A 19,868-nucleotide genomic window follows, 5' to 3' on the forward strand; every position below is an offset into this window, starting at 1 on the left:
AGGCACCTCAAAAATGGGGATGTGCTCCTGCATTTCCCACTCCTCACTCACCACAGCCTGCGCCTGCTCTAACGCGGGGGATTATGGCTCTTCTAGCTGCACTGTCATCCTTGACAGAGGCAAAGGCGGAGAGGAAGCGTAGCGGTGCGAGAGCTAAGTTAGGTAAAGGAGAAAAAAACAAGAAAGGAATTAGGAAGAAACCAGGGGGAGGGAGAGAAGAGCCTGTCCCCATGGCAGAAACCTCCACAAACAGGGTTCCCCAGCTCAGAAAGGGCGAGCCAAAGGAACCCGAGGTGGCAGTGCCCCAACAAACAGCACTCCTCACCCATCCTCGCTGCCATCTGAACCCCAAACTGGGTCCCCAACGCCCACAGCTGCTTCCAGCTGCTGCTGGGGCTCCTGCAGCAGCACCTGCTCCAGGGGGGGCAGGATTTGGGGGGCCCTGAGAGACCCCGTAGGCAGGAAAGCAAGGTGGGACGGGCAGGGAGGGTGCCTTTCAGCAGAGCACAGCCCGGGGGCAGCCCCAGGACTCGCCTGGGCATCGGGCAGAGCCAGCGCTGCTCCAAAAGCCAGGATGGAAATTGCACCCAGGGGCGAGGAGGGGAAGGGACAGGGCTGCCTTCAACAGGTGCCTTCGGGAATAGAAGGGACACTCCTGGGAATTTACAATGGTTTAATGCACAGCAGAGTACTAAAATAGGAGTAACAGCACAGCTGACACACCAGAGCCGCCCAGCTCTGTGCCAGGGAACTCCGCAGAGCTCTGCGCCCATCTCCTCTGGCAGCAGCTGCTCGAGCTCTGTCCCTACCGCACAAAAGCGGGTGTGACTGAATCGCACGAGAAGAAAGAGTTCTGGGGTGGTCACACAAGGAGAAAAACCACTTGTTCCGTGCTTGAGGTCCCAGCCCAGCCAGGCACACGTCAGCTTCCACGATGTCTCCTCTTCCTGCAGGTTCAGCTCCCTGAGACCTGGCAGCGAGTTGTTACCGAGACCAGGAGCACCCCGAACCAGCAGCTGAGGCAAGAACATCCCTACGCCCTCTCACTGCCAACCAGTGTCCAGCCTCCAAACTGTAAACGTCGAGCCCCTGCTCCCAGGCCAAAGGTGCCAGCCCCAAAAGGGCTGCCTGGACTGAAACCTCCCTCAGCGGCCCTCGCACACCCCTGCTCACGTCGGGGCTCTGTGCTTGCCTCCCCACCTGGCCAGTCCCTGCCTGCGCTGGCGGACGAGGTGAAGCTGTGAGTGCTCAGCACGGAGAAGGTCCTCTCTCTGTCACCTCTGAGCATAGTGCTTGCTGCACATATATGGCCGTTGCTGTGAGCAGCTTGTACTCACTAAAGCATTGTCATTCAAATACAGACACGCTCCTTGGCCCCGCACCAGGATCCTGCAACAGGAAGCAATGACACCGCTGGTACCGCTGGGATAATGTTTGTCCCTTGCAGGCACCGGGAGGGGACAAGGGCTGCCTGCAAGGGACAGTCCCAGCAGACACGTCCCACCAGGCCCCTGCCCGTCCCACTGCAGGACCGTCTACACACGGGACTCACGTCTGGGTGAAGCTGCTGCCATCCACCCACTCCAGGCGTTCGCCCTGTCTCCGCAGCCCAAGCCAGAAATCATCTTTGCCTTTGAGGCGCGAGAGAAACTCCTGGGTAGGAAAGAGAGAAGCCAACACTCAGGAGCTGCTGCTGGCCCCACGCCACTCACTGTCCCGGCCCCACGCAGGTCCCTGCCAGCCTGGCAGGCAGCCCCAGCCCTGCACCACCACCACCACCACTGCCCCTGGGATGGCAGCAGCTCCCTCCCAACGGCTGCTCCAACAGACTCCAGCGCTTCTGAACGAGCTCACCAGCCCCGGGCTCCACACCCAGGGTCTGCACCCAACCCAGGAACCCCCCTTCCTTCACACCCCCACCCTGCAGCCACAACAGCCCCCCACTCACCATTTCCCACTCCCTCTGGAGCACAGCCAGCGAGGCCCCGTGTGAGGAGCACCGCTCCTGGCTCCACACCCAGCTCCCCTCCTCCGTCGAGAGGTAGTAGCAGACGTCGCGGTACCCAACCCAGTTGTCAGGACAACCCAGCACCGGAGCTAGATGACCTTCACGTCTGCCTGCTGTGGAGGGAAGAGGAGAAGGGAAGAAGGTCAGAGGATTCCCCTCCACAGGGAGCAGGGGACACAGCTGCGTGGGGCAGGGAAGGAGGCAGCCCCGGGCTCCCCCCACAGGGATCCCCAATTTGCTGCCAGGGAACGAGAGGGAGCAGGCACACGGTTCTGTGCCCAGGGGCAGGACGGAGGCAGCCGCTCCTCCCTTACCCGACTGTACAGCAAGAGCAATGGCCAAAGCCAGGATCACAGCCACGAGCACAGCCACGAGCACAGCCACCACCAGGCCATACGCTGGAGGGAGAGCGCAGCACCTGCCTGCAGGAGGAAAAAGCCACTCGCAGTGAGGACGGCGCTGTCCCAGAGCAGGCACGGCCCTCGCATCCCTGCCGTCCCCAACACGAGCTGCCCAGGGAACGCAGGAGGGAACCCCAGGGGACAGCCTGCAGCAGGAGAGCTGCCAGACAGATGGAGATGTGTGTGTGTGGGGGGGGGGGCTGCTACAGACCACCCGATGGGAACTGAGCACAAGACCAGGCCTTTCCCAGACAGCTGGAAGAAGCCTCACACTTGCCAGCCCCAGGCCTCCTGGGGTGACACCACCACCGAGACATTGTGCCCTCCCTACAGCCCACAGCGGTGGCCCTGCACTCACCCAGAGCTCTTCTGTGTGTCCTTTTGCCTCTATGCCCAGGCACCTCTGGGTGGGGGGATGCCCCTTCATCCTGGGGACCCAGGGGGTTCTCCACATCCTCATCATTGGGGCAGATTCTGTTCCCCTCCCTTTGTCCCAAGGGAAACCGAGATGTGGTATCACCTTGCTCGCAACAAGCAGTGTCTTGCTCCCAGGACATAATACCGGTGGCAAAGGCTGTTTCGAGGCAGGCTGGGATGCAGCTTTACCACCACAGCTGTTGTTGTCCTGTTGGGAAGTTGCAGAGCACATGGCACTGATGCAGCAGATCAGGGACGCTTAATTCTGTGGCCTGACAGCTGTCAGCACTTGGTTTGAAACACCAGCACAGTCCTGCCCTGTCCCTGCTCCCCCCTGACACTGCAGCCTGTCCCCAGCACGCAGCATCACCGAGCTCAGGGACCGACCCTCGGTCCCCGGCAGAGCCAGCACCCTGCCCAGCACCCTGCCCACACCGGCCGCAAGGCACTCGCTGGCTGGGGGCACCCCCCTGCCCACCCCTCAGCCCCCCCCCGCTCCACCACAAATGCCAACGCCTGCAAACTGCCAGCTGCTGGCACAGAAAGCTGCAAAACGGGCTCAGCTGGCACAAGGGGACGGGACTGTTCCCCCCAGAGCTGCTTGCGCACGTTGTACAAAGCAGCCCCTGCCCTGGCAGCGCCTGCAGCCTTTCAAAAACCACCGACGTTGTTGCTGGTTTTGTTCATGACAAGGGGCCAGCTCCCTGCCGGGAGAACCACGAGCAGCTGCTCCCCAAAAGGGCCTCGGGGGGAGGAAACCACCAACTCCCACAGAAAAGGGGTTGGGGGGAACTGGGCGGGGGGCGTTGACACAAACACCGTACAACTCTGGGTACCCCTACGGGGGTACGGGCTGGGCCTCTTGGGCAGCCGCAGGGCCAGGCAGGGCCGGGCCAGGCTCCGCAGCGCCCCTCCTGTCCTAGAGAGAAATGAAACCCAGCCGCAGCTGCGGGGGAACAGGCTCCTTCCGACCCACGGCCCTGAGGGGACAGCAGGGGACCAGAGACAGCCGCTCTGGGAAATGGCGGACACGGGGAGCGCCGAGGGGACGAAGAGCCCGCCAAGCTCCCCTCACCACGGCTGCTCCCCGCTCTCTCGTTCTCTCGCTCTCTCTTTCTCCCCTACCTCTGCCGCCGCCGCCTCAGCCAGCTCCAAACACCGAGTGGCACAGAGAGAAACGAGAACAGCTCCGCCCACTGCTCCGACCAATCAGCGCTCAGGTAGGAGAGAGTGGCGGGAGAGACAGCCAATACGAAGCGCAGGGCTGCGTCTCGATCTGCTCCTTTGCTAAGGAAAACTTCCGCCGCGTGACCCCTCTCAGCGGGGACACGGCGAGGTTTGTTCACTCTCCGTCCCGGTCGGGTTCGTCCCCAACGCCCACGGCTGCTTCCAGCTGCTCTGGGGCTCCTGCAGCAGCACCCGCTCCAGGGGGAGAGCAGCTTGTCCTGGGGACCCCCGAGCTGGACGCGGCACTGCGGGGGGGTCTCCCCAGAGCGGAGCAGAGGGGCAGAATCCCCCCCTCGACCCGCTGCTGGACACGCAGCCCGGCACACGGCTGGCTTTGCGGGCCGACATCCGCAGTAAAATCCCGCCGCAGCGCCTGCTGTGAGTTAGTACGTGTTAACGAGGGGACTGCACGTTTGTACCCGCTGGTGTTTACAAGACGCCCCCAGGTTGGATTCTTTTGGGGTACAGCAGGAGCGAGTCATGAAGCCATTGCTTAGATATGATCAGCATCAAGAGCGGTTTCTCTGCTCCATCTTTACAGCTAGCGTGATCGTTAGCGACCTGGAAAGCTCGTTTGTTTTTTCCATGCTGTAATACACCACACTAGGAGATGAGGCCAGGTAAAGGCATGAGCTCGAGCAGCACTAACAGTTTCAGCAAGTCATTGTACGGTTTCCCCGCTCAAGAATTCCCCTCTCGCTTGGATTGAGCACAGCGATCTCTGGAATCGAGAATTAAGCTCAAGTCCAAACTCACTTCACCCAGGTCCAGCCCAAACCTCCCACCGCATGACGCTCTCCCACCCCCTTTCCGTGAAGCTTTCACCCCGGCTTGTGCTTCATGGTGGGTGAAGAATCCTCACCGCATCCCCTGCGAAGGCAGCGATGGCACAGCGACGCGGAAGGGCGGGCGTCAGGGCTGCCGCAAATGGCCCCTTCCCAGTGCTCCCAGTCCATCCATCCTCACGCGTCCCAGTTCAGACAGCTGTGTTCACGCAGCGAGGACGGGAGGCGGCGCAATGCCACGGGGCAGTCCCACCGAGCTTCCACGCTTGCTCTGAGCTGGGGAAACCCTGGTTTTGGAGGTTACGCTGTAGGGAAAGGCTCTTGGCTCTTCCGCCATCACCACCATGTGGCAGCCGTGGCTTAGACTTGCACCCGTCCCCGTGTCCCCCGTCCCCACCTCCGCTCAGCTCAGTAGGGTCCGGCTGTTTGCCCTCCTTGGATTCTGGACCGAGTACTGCCTTGTGGCGAGCTCGCTTGCTAGGGGTTTAGTTTGGGGTTGCTTTTTTTAATCCCCTGCCCTCTTTTTTTCCTTTTTAACCCTAACGCTCTCACCGCTGCACTTCCTCTCTGCCTTTGCAATGCTGCCACAAGCATCCCTCTCCTCTGCCGTCTGTCAGTCCCTTCCGGGTACGGGCCACCTCCTGGGTTACTTGTGCTGTGCCTGGGGTGAAAGCACAACCTGAGGATGAGGACGGTCCAGGAGGAAGATTGAAGGGGACGCTGGCACGGGTAGAAATCCCAAAGGCACCTCCCCAGGGGGTCGGAGGGGGGCCCTGGTGTGTGCCCTGGAGCCCTGGAAGGGTGAGGCAGGTCCAGGGGTAAGTGCTGGTGGGCAGAAAGGGACGGGCACAAGGGCGGGAAGTTTATCTGGTACAGAAGGATGCACTTTCCAGCCTCCCCCGTTAACAAACTTGCTTGAAAACACCACACAACAGAGCCCAGCTAATGTCATTATTAATTTGCGCATTATTAATCTGGTCGTTGCACAACAGCTCCCGTATTCCCCCACCGAGGGCCTGATCGTGGCCCGTCCCCGAGCGTCTCTCCCGGCCACAGACCAGCTTGTGGCCCCCCCGGCTCAGAGCTGGGTGGCTTCTTTCTGGCAGATCCCCTGCAATCCCGAGCTGCAGTTTTCGGAGATGATCCTGTCCCCCCTCAGCACCCCGCACCTTCTGCCTTCATCCCAGGGGCTCAACGGGAACCTGCGGGTGCAGGAGGGAGCCCACGTCACAGCACCAGGGTCCCTCGGGTGACGGTGGAGGTGCCCACCCCAACACCCATCCCTCCCCAAAACACTCACTCACCGGCTCTGGTCCAGGCGGGAGCCGTTCAGCCAGGTCCAGCCCTTCCCGGCGGAGGGGATGGAGAGGCCGATCCAGAAGTAGCGTTTGGGTTTCTGCAGGATTTTGTTTAGGAAAGCCTGGAGCGGGGCAGAGGGCAGGCGGTGATGCCAGCGTGCCATCCCCAAACCCGCTCCAGCCCGTCCCCGCACAGCCCCCGTCCCAGGAACGAGCCCCACCGATGTCCCCCACCCTCTGACGCTGGCAAAGGCGCCCTGGATGCTCAGGCACAGGGCTGGGTGCTGAGCCCAGATTTCTGGGCGAGCCCTGAACCCTTCTTCAGGTGCCACCGGCCCCTCGGGTGCAGCCCTGGGACCCGTCCCACGGCCCCGATGCCATCGGTCCCTTTACCAGCTCTTCCTGGTCCCCCGGCATCACCAGCTCGGCCCCCCGATTCCTGCAGTCGTCCTGGCTCTTGCTCCACGACTTGATCATGTCGGTAACCCAGTAACACTTGCTCCCGTGCAGCATCCAGCCCGTGGGGCAGAGCTTGCACCCCTCACCCTCTGAAAGACAGTCAGGGCCATGTTCAGCCATCAAGAAGCCACCTTGTCCCCTGCCCATCCAAAAAGGACAAGTGTTTAAGTCCTGTTTGCTCCCCAGGAACACGGGGACGCCCTCAACTTCGCTTGGTTCTCCAGTCTGGGGGTGCTCAAAGTTGCTGGGAAACCTGACGGCCAGGGCAGTTACCTTGCAACTGTGACAAGCAGAGACTTTTCCTCAGCTCCAAGCAGCCTTTCTCCAGGGTGGTGTTGCCATCTCCTACGTTCCCGCTCACGTTTCTGTGGCTTCCTGAGTTCCCCAACTGCTGGTGGAAAACTGAAACTGCAAGGGAAGGATGGAGCAGGGGAGGGGGACTGGGCCCCAGATCCACCCTGCAACAGGGACAGCAGATCCCTACAAAGCCACCGTGCCTCGGCTCGCAGCTTGCGCCCAAAATTGCTCCCACATCCTGAAAGCATCAGCCGCGTTTTCCATGTCTTGGCCCCATGGAGGGCACGGTGCTCAGGGAAGCTCGAGCCTGATCCCTCTGCTCCTTCCTCCATACCCCTGTGCCAAAACCCTGGCAGATCCATCCCCAGAGTTCAAATTCACCTGCAGCACAAGATCCATCAGATCTCCTCACCAAGATCCATCAGTCTCCCACCTGCTTGGCATGGTCTGGGGGTGCTGTGGGTCAGGGCGGCGTGAGATACCACCAGCAACATCACCCCAGGCACAAGACTAATTTCAGCAGAGCTCTGCATCACCCTGAGCTCAGCCACAGGGTGTCAAATTGTAACTCTACCACAGCTGAGAAGTTTCCAGTGGTTTCCCCTCATTGACTACCAAAATAGCCAAGTCTCCTCCACCTATCAGCGCTAAGAAATTCTGACCAAAACCCACTTCCCCACACCTTGCACTGAGGTGCAGCAGCCAATGCAGATCATAAAAAAGCAGATTTGCTGCCTACACAAGCACCCCCAGTGCAGGGACCCCCTCCCTGCTTTGGACTGTCCTTCGGCTGTCCCCGTGCCAGCACACAGAGCTACTCACGCCAAAGTCCCATCGCTAACACCGCCACTCCGAGGAGGAGGTTTCCGAGACAGCTGGCCCAGAGAGCAGTTCGGTACCGCTGGGGACAGCCCGATCCTGCGAGGGAAAGAGTTGTCAGGAGAAAAACCACTGCCCCACTCACACAGCAGGCAAGCCAGATCTGCAGTGCAGATTTGGGCTATTTTCTCCCCAAAACCCCTCAGTGGTGGTTCTGCTGGTTGTTCAAAAGCTTTCTTCGATCATCCGCGATTCACCGCTGCCGCCCTCCTGTGTTTCACACTGATCCCACTGGGACTGGGGCAAAGTTACTCGTGATGAGGTTTTACCCAGACATCCAAGACTCCAAGAATCGGGAGTTGCCTGGATGTTATAAAGCCATTATACATTAACTGCTGAACCTGGATGGACCGAGCTCTCCAAGCAGACTTCATCTGAGCAGGGTCGGACAGCCCCATCCTGCTCAAGGAAGCCTGGAGGTAGACTCCTCGCTGCAGAGCTTGAGGCTGGGCGAAGCCCATCTCTCCTCGGCTCTTGTTCCATGAGAAGGAGGCAGGACGATGCTCCTGGACAAAGCCAGAGCTCACCTTGCCCAGCAAAGGGATTAAGGTTCATTATCCACCTAGGAACAAAACAGCTAAGGAAGAATATCTGGTTCCACCTTCGTATCAGCAGGAGCTGGGTTTTGCCCAGCTCTTTGAGATCAAAAGGGATGTGCTTGGTGGAAATCATGAATGCTTGCAAAAAAGAGGGTGCAGCGTGTTGACTGAAGAGGTCCTCACCAGGCAGAGGTCCCTTCCAGAGGAGGGATGAACAGGAATTGAACCTTTTGATGGTGGTTTTTTGATTGTTGGGTTTTTTTTCCCATAAGCTAGACACCAAAACTAGAGTCAGCAGGAAAAGAGCATGAAATGCCACAATAAGGCAGAGGAAGAAGGAAACGAGATGTGAAACACCACAGCAAGCGCAGGAAAGATGGACCAGGAGTATGGAGATGTGGATCAGGCTATCTAAAGATGTCAGCTGCCCTTAAGCATCACAGGTCCCGGGCTCACACTGAAACGGTGACCCTGGTTCAAAGAAACCCTCCAGCCCTTTCAAGACAAAAGTACCAAAGGGATCCCAACCAGCGGAGGAGATCCCTTAGCACAGCACCGCAGCCACGGGCCCCTTCCCCTCCCTGCACCACCCGGAGGGTGGGAGTCTCCCAACACAACCCCAGCCCCAAAAAACAAGGAAAACAACTCCCCAAAACCCACGATGCACTTACTGTCGGGCTGAGGAAGTGAATGCTGTTCCCTGCAGCGTTTTGCGGGACCAACATCCAGGTCAGCATAAATAATTTCCCCAGCCATAGCAGGAGAGGTGAGAGGACCACCTCGCTCGAACGGTGGCAACCCAGCAGTCAGTAAATCTGATTTCTCTGAGGTTTTTCACTCCTCCAGCTCAGCTTTGCAAGCTCCTGTCCAAGTGAGAGGTCTGCGAGGAGAAGCGCGAGCCTCCGAACGCTCGGCATGCAGAGTAAGATTGCAAAATAGAGCGTTCGACGTGCCGGCCAGCCCAAAAGTGAAACTTGACGTAGCTTCTGCTGAATTAAGCCAGGGAAAATGAGCTCACATCAAGGGAAGAAACATCTGATAGTAGCAAGAAGCCTTTTCTACTCAAAGCTGAGCCATATTCTTCTAAGGTACTAAAGTCTCCCAAACAAGACACTTTTAACTCTGCGATCTCCCAGAATATTCCTAGTAGGATCGTCAGAGTTGTGATTCTTAGCAAATAAAACAAAACCAGGTCCTTTCCACCCTTACCTCCTCCCTTCAGGCACTTGGAAGGTGTTTTCCAGCCTTGGTCACTGCCACTCCCCACCCAAACCTATTCCAGCATCGCCACCTGCTCCCTGTTACCAATTTCTCTGTAAGCCCAGTGTTTTTTCAGCCCAGGTTTGGAGCACACCACTGTTTCTCTGCTCTGTGGAGCAAGCAAGTGCCAAAAAGCCTGGGAGTCTCTTTGGACACAAAGGGTTAGAAATGAGCCCTTTGAGGGGAAAGGACGGAAAATGTTCCAAACAACTCAAGAAATCTATTTGGTCTTCCTTCACTCCTTCTCTTCAAGAAGTCACTTCCAAGAGACACTCAGATTGTCCCTTTGGAAACCGGGATGCGACTAAACTAATTGGAGGGCAGGAAAGGTGGGAAAGGAAACACAACCCCAAAGTTATAGAAAACAGAGCTACAAAGGCACCGGGTGACATTTAGTGGTTGGTTTGGCAGACCTGCTCATCTCTTTCTGCACGCGGGCTGAAAAACCCCAGAAAAGGATCTTCCAACCCCAGCGAGGCAAGAGCCAGCCTGCCAGAAGAGCAGGCAGATGCTTCTGGACCTACTGACCCATCCAAACATCAGGTATTTATTCCCATCTAGGAGAAAGGGGTTTCTCTAGAGAGCAAAACCACTCCAGACTTGCAATGTGAGCCTCGTTAACCTGGTTTTTTGTTTTTTTTTTTTTTTTAAATTTTGCAGCTAGGAACAGCCACCCCAGCACACTGCTGAGCAGGGTTCCTCTTTGTGACAGCAACAGCAGCAGGAAGGAGCTCAGGGAAGGGGGATGTTCAGCTATGCTGGCTGCTCTAAAGGGACCAGTTTAACCCACTGCCTCCAGTGCAGGTTGAACTGCAGGCCATGCTGGCAGGAGCCCTGTGGTGTGTGGGGGGAGGAAAAAAAAAGAAAAATAGAGTCAGGTGGGGGAAATGTGAGCTAAACCAATGTGCAAGCATTGCTGCAAAAGCAGCCAGGTGAGAGCTGCCCACACCAGCCATCACCATGCTCAAAGCAGCTCAGTGCAGACCCTATTTCCACAGCCACCCCCATCATGCTGCAAACAAACATTGCTCAGAGCCCTTTTTCCTTCCTTTGAAGAGCTCTGAGGCCCTATCAGGTAAATTTTGCCCTGTCCCTTATGAGAAAGGGGGTGGCTGGGGTTAACAGCATGAAAACGGAAATGTGGCGATGAGAAGGGCAGCCTGTGATGGCTGCCGCATCATCCACCGAGGTAATTCTAGAGGCGCTGCAGCCAAAAAGCCTGAGTGACCTTGCCCCAGTGGGGGGAAAAAAAAAAAGGCACCTCAAAAATGGGGATGTGCTCCTGCATTTCCCACTCCTCACTCACCACAGCCTGCGCCTGCTCTAACGCGGGGGATTATGGCTCTTCTAGCTGCACTGTCATCCTTGACAGAGGCAAAGGCGGAGAGGAAGCGTAGCGGTGCGAGAGCTAAGTTAGGTAAAGGAGAAAAAAACAAGAAAGGAATTAGGAAGAAACCAGGGGGAGGGAGAGAAGAGCCTGTCCCCATGGCAGAAACCTCCACAAACAGGGTTCCCCAGCTCAGAAAGGGCGAGCCAAAGGAACCCGAGGTGGCAGTGCCCCAACAAACAGCACTCCTCACCCATCCTCGCTGCCATCTGAACCCCAAACTGGGTCCCCAACGCCCACAGCTGCTTCCAGCTGCTGCTGGGGCTCCTGCAGCAGCACCTGCTCCAGGGGGGGCAGGATTTGGGGGGCCCTGAGAGACCCCGTAGGCAGGAAAGCAAGGTGGGACGGGCAGGGAGGGTGCCCTTCAGCAGAGCACAGCCCGGGGGCAGCCCCAGGACTCGCCTGGGCATCGGGCAGAGCCAGCGCTGCTCCAAAAGCCAGGATGGAAATTGCACCCAGGGGCGAGGAGGGGAAGGGACAGGGCTGCCTTCAACAGGTGCCTTCGGGAATAGAAGGGACACTCCTGGGAATTTACAATGGTTTAATGCACAGCAGAGTACTAAAATAGGAGTAACAGCACAGCTGACACACCAGAGCCGCCCAGCTCTGTGCCAGGGAACTCCGCAGAGCTCTGCGCCCATCTCCTCTGGCAGCAGCTGCTCGAGCTCTGTCCCTACCGCACAAAAGCGGGTGTGACTGAATCGCACGAGAAGAAAGAGTTCTGGGGTGGTCACACAAGGAGAAAAACCACTTGTTCCGTGCTTGAGGTCCCAGCCCAGCCAGGCACACGTCAGCTTCCACGATGTCTCCTCTTCCTGCAGGTTCAGCTCCCTGAGACCTGGCAGCGAGTTGTTACCGAGACCAGGAGCACCCCGAACCAGCAGCTGAGGCAAGAACATCCCTACGCCCTCTCACTGCCAACCAGTGTCCAGCCTCCAAACTGTAAACGTCGAGCCCCTGCTCCCAGGCCAAAGGTGCCAGCCCCAAAAGGGCTGCCTGGACTGAAACCTCCCTCAGCGGCCCTCGCACACCCCTGCTCACGTCGGGGCTCTGTGCTTGCCTCCCCACCTGGCCAGTCCCTGCCTGCGCTGCCGGACGAGGTGAAGCTGTGAGTGCTCAGCACGGAGAAGGTCCTCTCTCTGTCACCTCTGAGCATAGTGCTTGCTGCACATATATGGCCGTTGCTGTGAGCAGCTTGTACTCACTAAAGCATTGTCATTCAAATACAGACACGCTCCTTGGCCCCGCACCAGGATCCTGCAACAGGAAGCAATGACACCGCTGGTACCGCTGGGATAATGTTTGTCCCTTGCAGGCACCGGGAGGGGACAAGGGCTGCCTGCAAGGGACAGTCCCAGCAGACACGTCCCACCAGGCCCCTGCCCGTCCCACTGCAGGACCGTCTCCACACGGGACTCACGTCTGGGTGAAGCTGCTGCCATCCACCCACTCCAGGCGTTCGCCCTGTCTCCGCAGCCCAAGCCAGAAATCATCTTTGCCTTTGAGGCGCGAGAGAAACTCCTGGGTAGGAAAGAGAGAAGCCAACAGTCAGGAGCTGCTGCTGGCCCCACGCCACTCACTGTCCCGGCCCCACGCAGGTCCCTGCCAGCCTGGCAGGCAGCCCCAGCCCTGCACCACCACCACCACCACTGCCCCTGGGATGGCAGCAGCTCCCTCCCAACGGCTGCTCCAACAGACTCCAGCGCTTCTGAACGAGCTCACCAGCCCCGGGCTCCACACCCAGGGTCTGCACCCAACCCAGGAACCCCCCTTCCTTCACACCCCCACCCTGCAGCCACAACAGCCCCCCACTCACCATTTCCCACTCCCTCTGGAGCACAGCCAGCGAGGCCCCGTGTGAGGAGCACCGCTCCTGGCTCCACACCCAGCTCCCCTCCTCCGTCGAGAGGTAGTAGCAGACGTCGCGGTACCCAACCCAGTTGTCAGGACAACCCAGCACCGGAGCTAGATGACCTTCACGTCTGCCTGCTGTGGAGGGAAGAGGAGAAGGGAAGAAGGTCAGAGGATTCCCCTCCACAGGGAGCAGGGGACACAGCTGCGTGGGGCAGGGAAGGAGGCAGCCCCGGGCTCCCCCCACAGGGATCCCCAATTTGCTGCCAGGGAACGAGAGGGAGCAGGCACACGGTTCTGTGCCCAGGGGCAGGACGGAGGCAGCCGCTCCTCCCTTACCCGACTGTACAGCAAGAGCAATGGCCAAAGCCAGGATCACAGCCACGAGCACAGCCACGAGCACAGCCACCACCAGGCCATACGCTGGAGGGAGAGCGCAGCACCTGCCTGCAGGAGGAAAAAGCCACTCGCAGTGAGGACGGCGCTGTCCCAGAGCAGGCACGGCCCTCGCATCCCTGCCGTCCCCAACACGAGCTGCCCAGGGAACGCAGGAGGGAACCCCAGGGGACAGCCTGCAGCAGGAGAGCTGCCAGACAGATGGAGATGTGTGTGTGTGTGGGGGGGGCTGCTACAGACCACCCGATGGGAACTGAGCACAAGACCAGGCCTTTCCCAGACAGCTGGAAGAAGCCTCACACTTGCCAGCCCCAGGCCTCCTGGGGTGACACCACCACCGAGACATTGTGCCCTCCCTACAGCCCACAGCGGTGGCCCTGCACTCACCCAGAGCTCTTCTGTGTGTCCTTTCGCCTCTATGCCCAGGCACCTCTGGGTGGGGGGATGCCCCTTCATCCTGGGGACCCAGGGGGTTCTCCACATCCTCATCATTGGGGCAGATTCTGTTCCCCTCCCTTTGTCCCAAGGGAAACCGAGATGTGGTATCACCTTGCTCGCAACAAGCAGTGTCTTGCTCCCAAGACATAATACCGATGGCAAAGGCTGTTTCGAGGCAGGCTGGGATGCAGCTTTACCACCACAGCTGTTGTTGTCCTGTTGGGAGGTTGCAGAGCACATGGCACTGATGCAGCAGATCAGGGACGTTTAATTCTGTGGCCTGACAGCTGTCAGCACTTGGTTTGAAACACCAGCACAGTCCTGCCCTGTCCCTGCTCCCCCCTGACACTGCAGCCTGTCCCCAGCACGCAGCATCACCGAGCTCAGGGACCGACCCTCGGTCCCCGGCAGAGCCAGCACCCTGCCCAGCACCCTGCCCACACCGGCCGCAAGGCACTCGCTGGCTGGGGGCACCCCCCTGCCCACCCCTCAGCCCCCCCCCGCTCCACCACAAATGCCAACGCCTGCAAACTGCCAGCTGCTGGCACAGAAAGCTGCAAAACGGGCTCAGCTGGCACAAGGGGACGGGACTGTTCCCCCCAGAGCTGCTTGCGCACGTTGTACAAAGCAGCCCCTGCCCTGGCAGCGCCTGCAGCCTTTCAAAAACCACCGACGTTGTTGCTGGTTTTGTTCATGACAAGGGGCCAGCTCCCTGCCGGGAGAACCACGAGCAGCTGCTCCCCAAAAGGGCCTCGGGGGGAGGAAACCACCAACTCCCACAGAAAAGGGGTTGGGGGGAACTGGGCGGGGGGCGTTGACACAAACACCGTACAACTCTGGGTACCCCTACGGGGGTACGGGCTGGGCCTCTTGGGCAGCCGCAGGGCCAGGCAGGGCCGGGCCAGGCTCCGCAGCGCCCCTCCTGTCCTAGAGAGAAATGAAACCCAGCCGCAGCTGCGGGGGAACAGGCTCCTTCCGACCCACGGCCCTGAGGGGACAGCAGGGGACCAGAGACAGCCGCTCTGGGAAATGGCGGACACGGGGAGCGCCGAGGGGACGAAGAGCCCGCCAAGCTCCCCTCACCACGGATTGCTTGCTTTCTTTCCTTCCTTCCTTTCTTCCTCTCTTCCGTCCCCCCCCCCCCCCCCCCCGTTTGTTCCCTTTCCCCTCCCGCCCCCCCACCCGTCCCTACCTGTGCCACCGCCTCCGAACCCCGCCCACGTGGGAAAACGCGGAAGATTGCCGCCCACCGCTCCGACCAATCAGCGCTCGGGAAGGAGGAGTGGCGGGAAACACAGCCAATCTGAAGCGCAGATATTGGCTCCATCTGCACACGGGACAAGTTCCCTCCCATCATTTCCCTCCCCACTCCCCAGACCGCACAGAATGCCCCCCCAGCTCCCGCCGCTGCTTTTCCCCAGCCCTTTTCCTACTCGTGCTGCCCCGGCACTTCCCACTCCCGGCTCCCTCGGGCCGTCTCCCCCCTTTTGGGGAGCTATTATAGAAATCCCCTTCCCCGTCACCCTTGGAGCACAAACGTGCAGTCATCTCATTAACACGTACTAACTCACAGCAGGCGCTGCGGCGGGATTTTACTGCGGATGTCGGCCCGCAAAGCCAGCCGTGTGCCGGGCTGCGTGTCCAGCAGCGGGTCGAGGGGGGGATTCTGCCCCTCTGCTCCGCTCTGGGGAGACCCCCCCGCAGTGCCGCGTCCAGCTCGGGGGTCCCCAGGACAAGCTGCTCTCCCCCTGGAGCGGGTGCTGCTGCAGGAGCCCCAGAGCAGCTGGAAGCAGCCGTGGGCGTTGGGGACGAACCCGACCGGGACGGAGAGTGAACAAACCTCGCCGTGTCCCCGCTGAGAGGGGTCACGCGGCGGAAGTTTTCCTTAGCAAAGGAGCAGATCGCGCGCACAGATTAGTATTAGCTGAAATAATTGAACTTCCCGCCACATGGCGAAAACTTCCTTTGAAAGCAATTGGCTGCATTGACCGTCACTCTCTCCTACCTGAGCGCTGATTGGGCAGAGCAGTGGGCGGAGCTCATTCCTTGCTCTCCTCAGCGCTGCTCGGCGCTCAGAGCTGTCTGCGGCGGCGGTTGCACAGGTAGGGACGGGCGGGAGGAACAGGAACGGGGTGGGGGGAGAGAGAATAGAAGAGGGAAAGACAGACAGACAGAGAGAAAAGAAAGAGCGGTTCTGCGGAGCCTGGCCGTGCCCACCCTTCGGCTGCCGAAAAGCCCCAGCCGCACCCCCAGAAGAAGCAACGCGTGTTCTGTGGGCTCCCCGCGCCCCATTTCCCCCCCCCAACCCCTTTTCTGTGGGAATTTGTGATTTCCGCCTGCTGTGCCCCTTTGGGGGAGAAGCCCCTCGTGCTTTTCCGGGCAGGGAGCTGGCCTCTTGTCATAAACAACCAGAAAAAAAGATGGGTTATTTTTTAAAGTCTGCAAACCAAGTGCTGACAGCTGTCAGGCCACAGAATTAAACGTCCCTGATCTGCTGCATCAGTGCCATGTGCTCTGCAACTTCCCAACAGGACAACAACAGCTGTGGTGGTAAAGCTGCATCCCAGCCTGCCTCGAAACAGCCTTTGCCACCGGTATTATGTCCTGGGAGCAAGACACTGCTTGTTGCGAGCAAGGTGATACCACATCTCGGTTTCCCTTGGGACAAAGGGAGGGGAACAGAATCTGCCCCAATGATGAGGATGTGGAGAACCCCCTGGGTCCCCAGGATGAAGGGGCATCCCCCCACCCAGAGGTGCCTGGGCATAGAGGCAAAAGGACACACAGAAGAGCTCTGGGTGAGTGCAGGGCCACCGCTGTGGGCTGTAGGGAGGGCACAATGTCTCGGTGGTGGTGTCACCCCAGGAGGCCTGGGGCTGGCAAGTGTGAGGCTTCTTCCAGCTGTCTGGGAAAGGCCTGGTCTTGTGCTCAGTTCCCATCGGGTGGTCTGTAGCAGCCCCCCCCCACACACACACACATCTCCATCTGTCTGGCAGCTCTCCTGCTGCAGGCTGTCCCCTGGGGTTCCCTCCTGCGTTCCCTGGGCAGCTCGTGTTGGGGACGGCAGGGATGCGAGGGCCGTGCCTGCTCTGGGACAGCGCCGTCCTCACTGCGAGTGGCTTTTTCCTCCTGCAGGCAGGTGCTGCGCTCTCCCTCCAGCGTATGGCCTGGTGGTGGCTGTGCTCGTGGCTGTGCTCGTGGCTGTGATCCTGGCTTTGGCCATTGCTCTTGCTGTACAGTCGGGTAAGGGAGGAGCGGCTGCCTCCGTCCTGCCCCTGGGCACAGAACCGTGTGCCTGCTCCCTCTCGTTCCCTGGCAGCAAATTGGGGATCCCTGTGGGGGGAGCCCGGGGCTGCCTCCTTCCCTGCCCCACGCAGCTGTGTCCCCTGCTCCCTGTGGAGGGGAATCCTCTGACCTTCTTCCCTTCTCCTCTTCCCTCCACAGCAGGCAGACGTGAAGGTCATCTAGCTCCGGTGCTGGCCTGTCCTGACGGCTGGGTTGGGTACCGCGACATCTGCTACTACCTCTCGACGGAGGAGGGGAGCTGGGTGTGGAGCCAGGAGCGGTGCTCCTTGCGTGGGGCCTCGCTGGCTGTGCTCCAGAGGGAGTGGGAAATGGTGAGTGGGGGGCTGTTGTGGCTGCAGGGTGGGGGTGTGAAGGAAGGGGGGTTCCTGGGTTGGGTGCAGACCCTGGGTGTGGAGCCCGGGGCTGGTGAGCTCGTTCAGAAGCGCTGGAGTCTGTTGGAGCAGCCGTTGGGAGGGAGCTGCTGCCATCCCAGGGGCAGTGGTGGTGGTGGTGGTGCAGGGCTGGGGCTGCCTGCCAGGCTGGCAGGGACCCGCATGGGGCCGGGACAGTGAGTGGCGTGGGGCCAGCAGCAGCTCCTGACTGTTGGCTTCTCTCTTTCCTACCCAGGAGTTTCTCTCGCGCCTCAAGGACAAAGCTGATTTCTGGCTTGGGCTGCGGAGACAGGACAAGCGCCTGGAGTGGGTGGATGGCAGCAGCTTCAACCAGACGTGAGTCCCGTGTGGAGACGGTCCTGCAGTGGGACGGGCAGGGGCCTGGTGGGACGTGTCTGCTGGGACTGTCCCTTGCAGGCAGCCCTTGTCCCCTCCCGGTGCCTGAGGGGACAACCGTCAACCCGATGGGTACCAGCAGTGTCATTGCTTCCTGTTGCAGGATCCCAGTGTTGGGCCAAGGAGCGTGTCTGTATTTGAACGACAATGCTGTCGGGAGTTCAAGCTGCTCACAGCAACGGCCATATATCTGCAGCAAGCCCCAAGCTCAGAGGTGACAGAGAGAGGACCTTCTCCGTGCTGAGCACTCACAGCTTCACCTCGTCCGGCAGCGCAGGCAGGGACTGGCCAGGTGGGGAGGCAAGCACAGAGCCCTGACGTGAGCAGGGGTGTGCGAGGGCCGCTGAGGGAGGTTTCAGTCCAGGCAGCCCTTTTGGGGCTGGCACCTTTGGCCTGGGAGCAGGGGCTCGACGTTTACAGTTTGGAGGCTGGACACTGGTTGGCAGTGAGAGGGCGTAGGGATGTTCTTGCCTCAGCTGCTGGTTCGGGGTGCTCCTGGTCTCGGTAACAACTCGCTGCCAGGTCTCAGGGAGCTGAACCTGCAGGAAGAGGAGACATCGTGGAAGCTGACGTGTGCCTGGCTGGGCTGGGACCTCAAGCACGGAACAAGTGGTTTTTCTCCTTGTGTGACCACCCCAGAACTCTTTCTTCTCGTGCGATTCAGTCACACCCGCTTTTGTGCGGTAGGGACAGAGCTCGAGCAGCTGCTGCCAGAGGAGATGGGCGCAGAGCTCTGCGGAGTTCCCTGGCACAGAGCTGGGCGGCTCTGGTGTGTCAGCTGTGCTGTTACTCCTATTTTAGTACTCTGCTGTGCATTAAACCATTGTAAATTCCCAGGAGTGTCCCTTCTATTCCCGAAGGCACCTGTTGAAGGCAGCCCTGTCCCTTCCCCTCCTCGCCCCTGGGTGCAATTTCCATCCTGGCTTTTGGAGCAGCGCTGGCTCTGCCCGATGCCCAGGCGAGTCCTGGGGCTGCCCCCGGGCTGTGCTCTGCTGAAGGGCACCCTCCCTGCCCGTCCCACCTTGCTTTCCTGCCTACGGGGTCTCTCAGGGCCCCCCAAATCCTGCCCCCCCTGGAGCAGGTGCTGCTGCAGGAGCCCCAGCAGCAGCTGGAAGCAGCTGTGGGCGTTGGGGACCCAGTTTGGGGTTCAGATGGCAGCGAGGATGGGTGAGGAGTGCTGTTTGTTGGGGCACTGCCACCTCGGGTTCCTTTGGCTCGCCCTTTCTGAGCTGGGGAACCCTGTTTGTGGAGGTTTCTGCCATGGGGACAGGCTCTTCTCTTATCCCCTCAGGTCCCCATGTTCCCTCCTGTGCTCAGCAACATGTATTTGGGTCTGTTTTTCCTCTTTGGGGAAAGAAAGGAAGTGCCATCAAGTCCTGGAAGGAAATGCAGCCTTGTGCAAGCTGAGCAGTTGAAAGAAAGTTAAGTGGAAGTGCTAATAAAACAGTGCTTAATTAGGGTAATGAAATAGCTGCTAATTAGGAGGTAGGAGAAGCAGAGACCCAGGGGTCCCTGATGTGCCTGTGTCTCACCACATGCACAGCTTGTGCAATTGCCAGCTCATTGGAGTGAAAACTGGTTAACCAGCTCCACCACAATTGACATATTTTTGTCTCCACTTTTTTTTTTTTGGTGAGTGAAAAAAGAGGTTTTTATTTTTCTCAATTTCTCTTGCAGGAGCTTGTGCCATGGCTCCTTTTCCCCCATGGGGGAGCAGCAGCGTACCCCAGTTTTCCTTCCCCTAGAGAGAAAACCTACTGTCTCCCTGCCCCGAGGCCCCCTGTGCCCCTCACCTTGGCATCAGGGCTGCTTCCCCCAGCACCTTTGGGGTTATTTCGCTGTGGTCCTGGCAGGAAGCTCACTCCGCGCTGGACCGTTTGCACCTCAATGGCACAAGCCTGAGGGGTCATCGCTGCTTTGATTTCCTGTCCCCGCCTGTTTTGTATAGAATGAGGGAGCTGCGGGGGGGGGGGGGGCTGGAGGTATTTGGGGTTAGGACAAGCCATGGGGAGAAACGACCAGCAGTGAAGATACCTGTCAAAAGCGTCAAAATCCTCTATTCCACGCAAACAATCATCGTGAAGGGATGCTTAGAGGAGAAAAAAGAATCGTCATGGGGTGAAAGACAATTTCTACGACTCCAAGATCCCCCA

The 19,868-nt window shown here is 59.4% G+C and overlaps 4 protein-coding genes across 10 annotated transcripts; 1 reads left to right on the forward strand and 3 right to left on the reverse strand.

Moving 5' to 3' along the window:
- Nucleotides 1–658: 658 nt before the first annotated feature.
- LOC129198361 (C-type lectin domain family 2 member B-like) lies at nucleotides 659–15,306 on the reverse strand. Its single transcript, XM_054807615.1, has 6 exons — nucleotides 15,214–15,306; nucleotides 2,768–3,034; nucleotides 2,323–2,430; nucleotides 1,949–2,121; nucleotides 1,553–1,653; nucleotides 659–1,389 (listed from the first exon to the last, which is right to left on the reverse strand). Exons 2-6 carry the CDS (start codon nucleotides 2,964–2,966, stop codon nucleotides 1,275–1,277), a joined length of 696 nt encoding a protein of 231 aa, XP_054663590.1. The 5' UTR covers nucleotides 2,967–3,034; nucleotides 15,214–15,306; the 3' UTR covers nucleotides 659–1,274.
- Nucleotides 4,111–18,549, forward strand: LOC129198359 (C-type lectin domain family 2 member B-like). 4 transcript variants are annotated; one of them, XM_054807613.1, is made up of 6 exons: nucleotides 4,111–4,439; nucleotides 16,174–16,440; nucleotides 16,778–16,885; nucleotides 17,087–17,259; nucleotides 17,555–17,655; nucleotides 17,819–18,549. In XM_054807613.1, the coding sequence occupies exons 2-6, from the start codon at nucleotides 16,242–16,244 to the stop codon at nucleotides 17,931–17,933; spliced, it is 696 nt and encodes a 231-aa protein (XP_054663588.1). In that variant the 5' UTR covers nucleotides 4,111–4,439; nucleotides 16,174–16,241; the 3' UTR covers nucleotides 17,934–18,549. The 4 variants fall into 4 exon arrangements, with proteins under 4 accessions (XP_054663588.1, XP_054663586.1, XP_054663589.1 ...); XM_054807611.1 differs by having other exon boundaries at nucleotides 4,112–4,431; XM_054807612.1 differs by lacking the exon at nucleotides 4,111–4,439 and adding an exon at nucleotides 15,637–15,744.
- Nucleotides 5,917–10,206, reverse strand: LOC129198230 (killer cell lectin-like receptor subfamily B member 1A). The gene is made up of 6 exons (XM_054807384.1): nucleotides 8,982–10,206; nucleotides 7,715–7,810; nucleotides 6,869–7,003; nucleotides 6,530–6,684; nucleotides 6,143–6,258; nucleotides 5,917–6,040 (listed from the first exon to the last, which is right to left on the reverse strand). The coding sequence occupies exons 1-6, from the start codon at nucleotides 9,064–9,066 to the stop codon at nucleotides 5,917–5,919; spliced, it is 711 nt and encodes a 236-aa protein (XP_054663359.1). The 5' UTR covers nucleotides 9,067–10,206.
- Nucleotides 11,484–15,749, reverse strand: LOC129198363 (C-type lectin domain family 2 member B-like). Of its 4 annotated transcripts, XM_054807626.1 has the most exons (7): nucleotides 15,648–15,749; nucleotides 14,835–14,969; nucleotides 13,592–13,858; nucleotides 13,148–13,255; nucleotides 12,774–12,946; nucleotides 12,378–12,478; nucleotides 11,484–12,214 (listed from the first exon to the last, which is right to left on the reverse strand). In XM_054807626.1, the coding sequence occupies exons 3-7, from the start codon at nucleotides 13,788–13,790 to the stop codon at nucleotides 12,100–12,102; spliced, it is 696 nt and encodes a 231-aa protein (XP_054663601.1). In that variant the 5' UTR covers nucleotides 13,791–13,858; nucleotides 14,835–14,969; nucleotides 15,648–15,749; the 3' UTR covers nucleotides 11,484–12,099. The 4 variants fall into 4 exon arrangements, with proteins under 4 accessions (XP_054663601.1, XP_054663600.1, XP_054663599.1 ...); XM_054807625.1 differs by lacking the exons at nucleotides 14,835–14,969; nucleotides 15,648–15,749 and adding an exon at nucleotides 15,206–15,321; XM_054807624.1 differs by lacking the exons at nucleotides 14,835–14,969; nucleotides 15,648–15,749 and having other exon boundaries at nucleotides 13,592–14,760.
- Nucleotides 18,550–19,868: the final 1,319 nt, after the last annotated feature.

This window comes from Grus americana, chromosome 32, assembly GCF_028858705.1.
Source record: "Grus americana isolate bGruAme1 chromosome 32, bGruAme1.mat, whole genome shotgun sequence".
NCBI lineage: Eukaryota > Metazoa > Chordata > Aves > Gruiformes > Gruidae > Grus > Grus americana.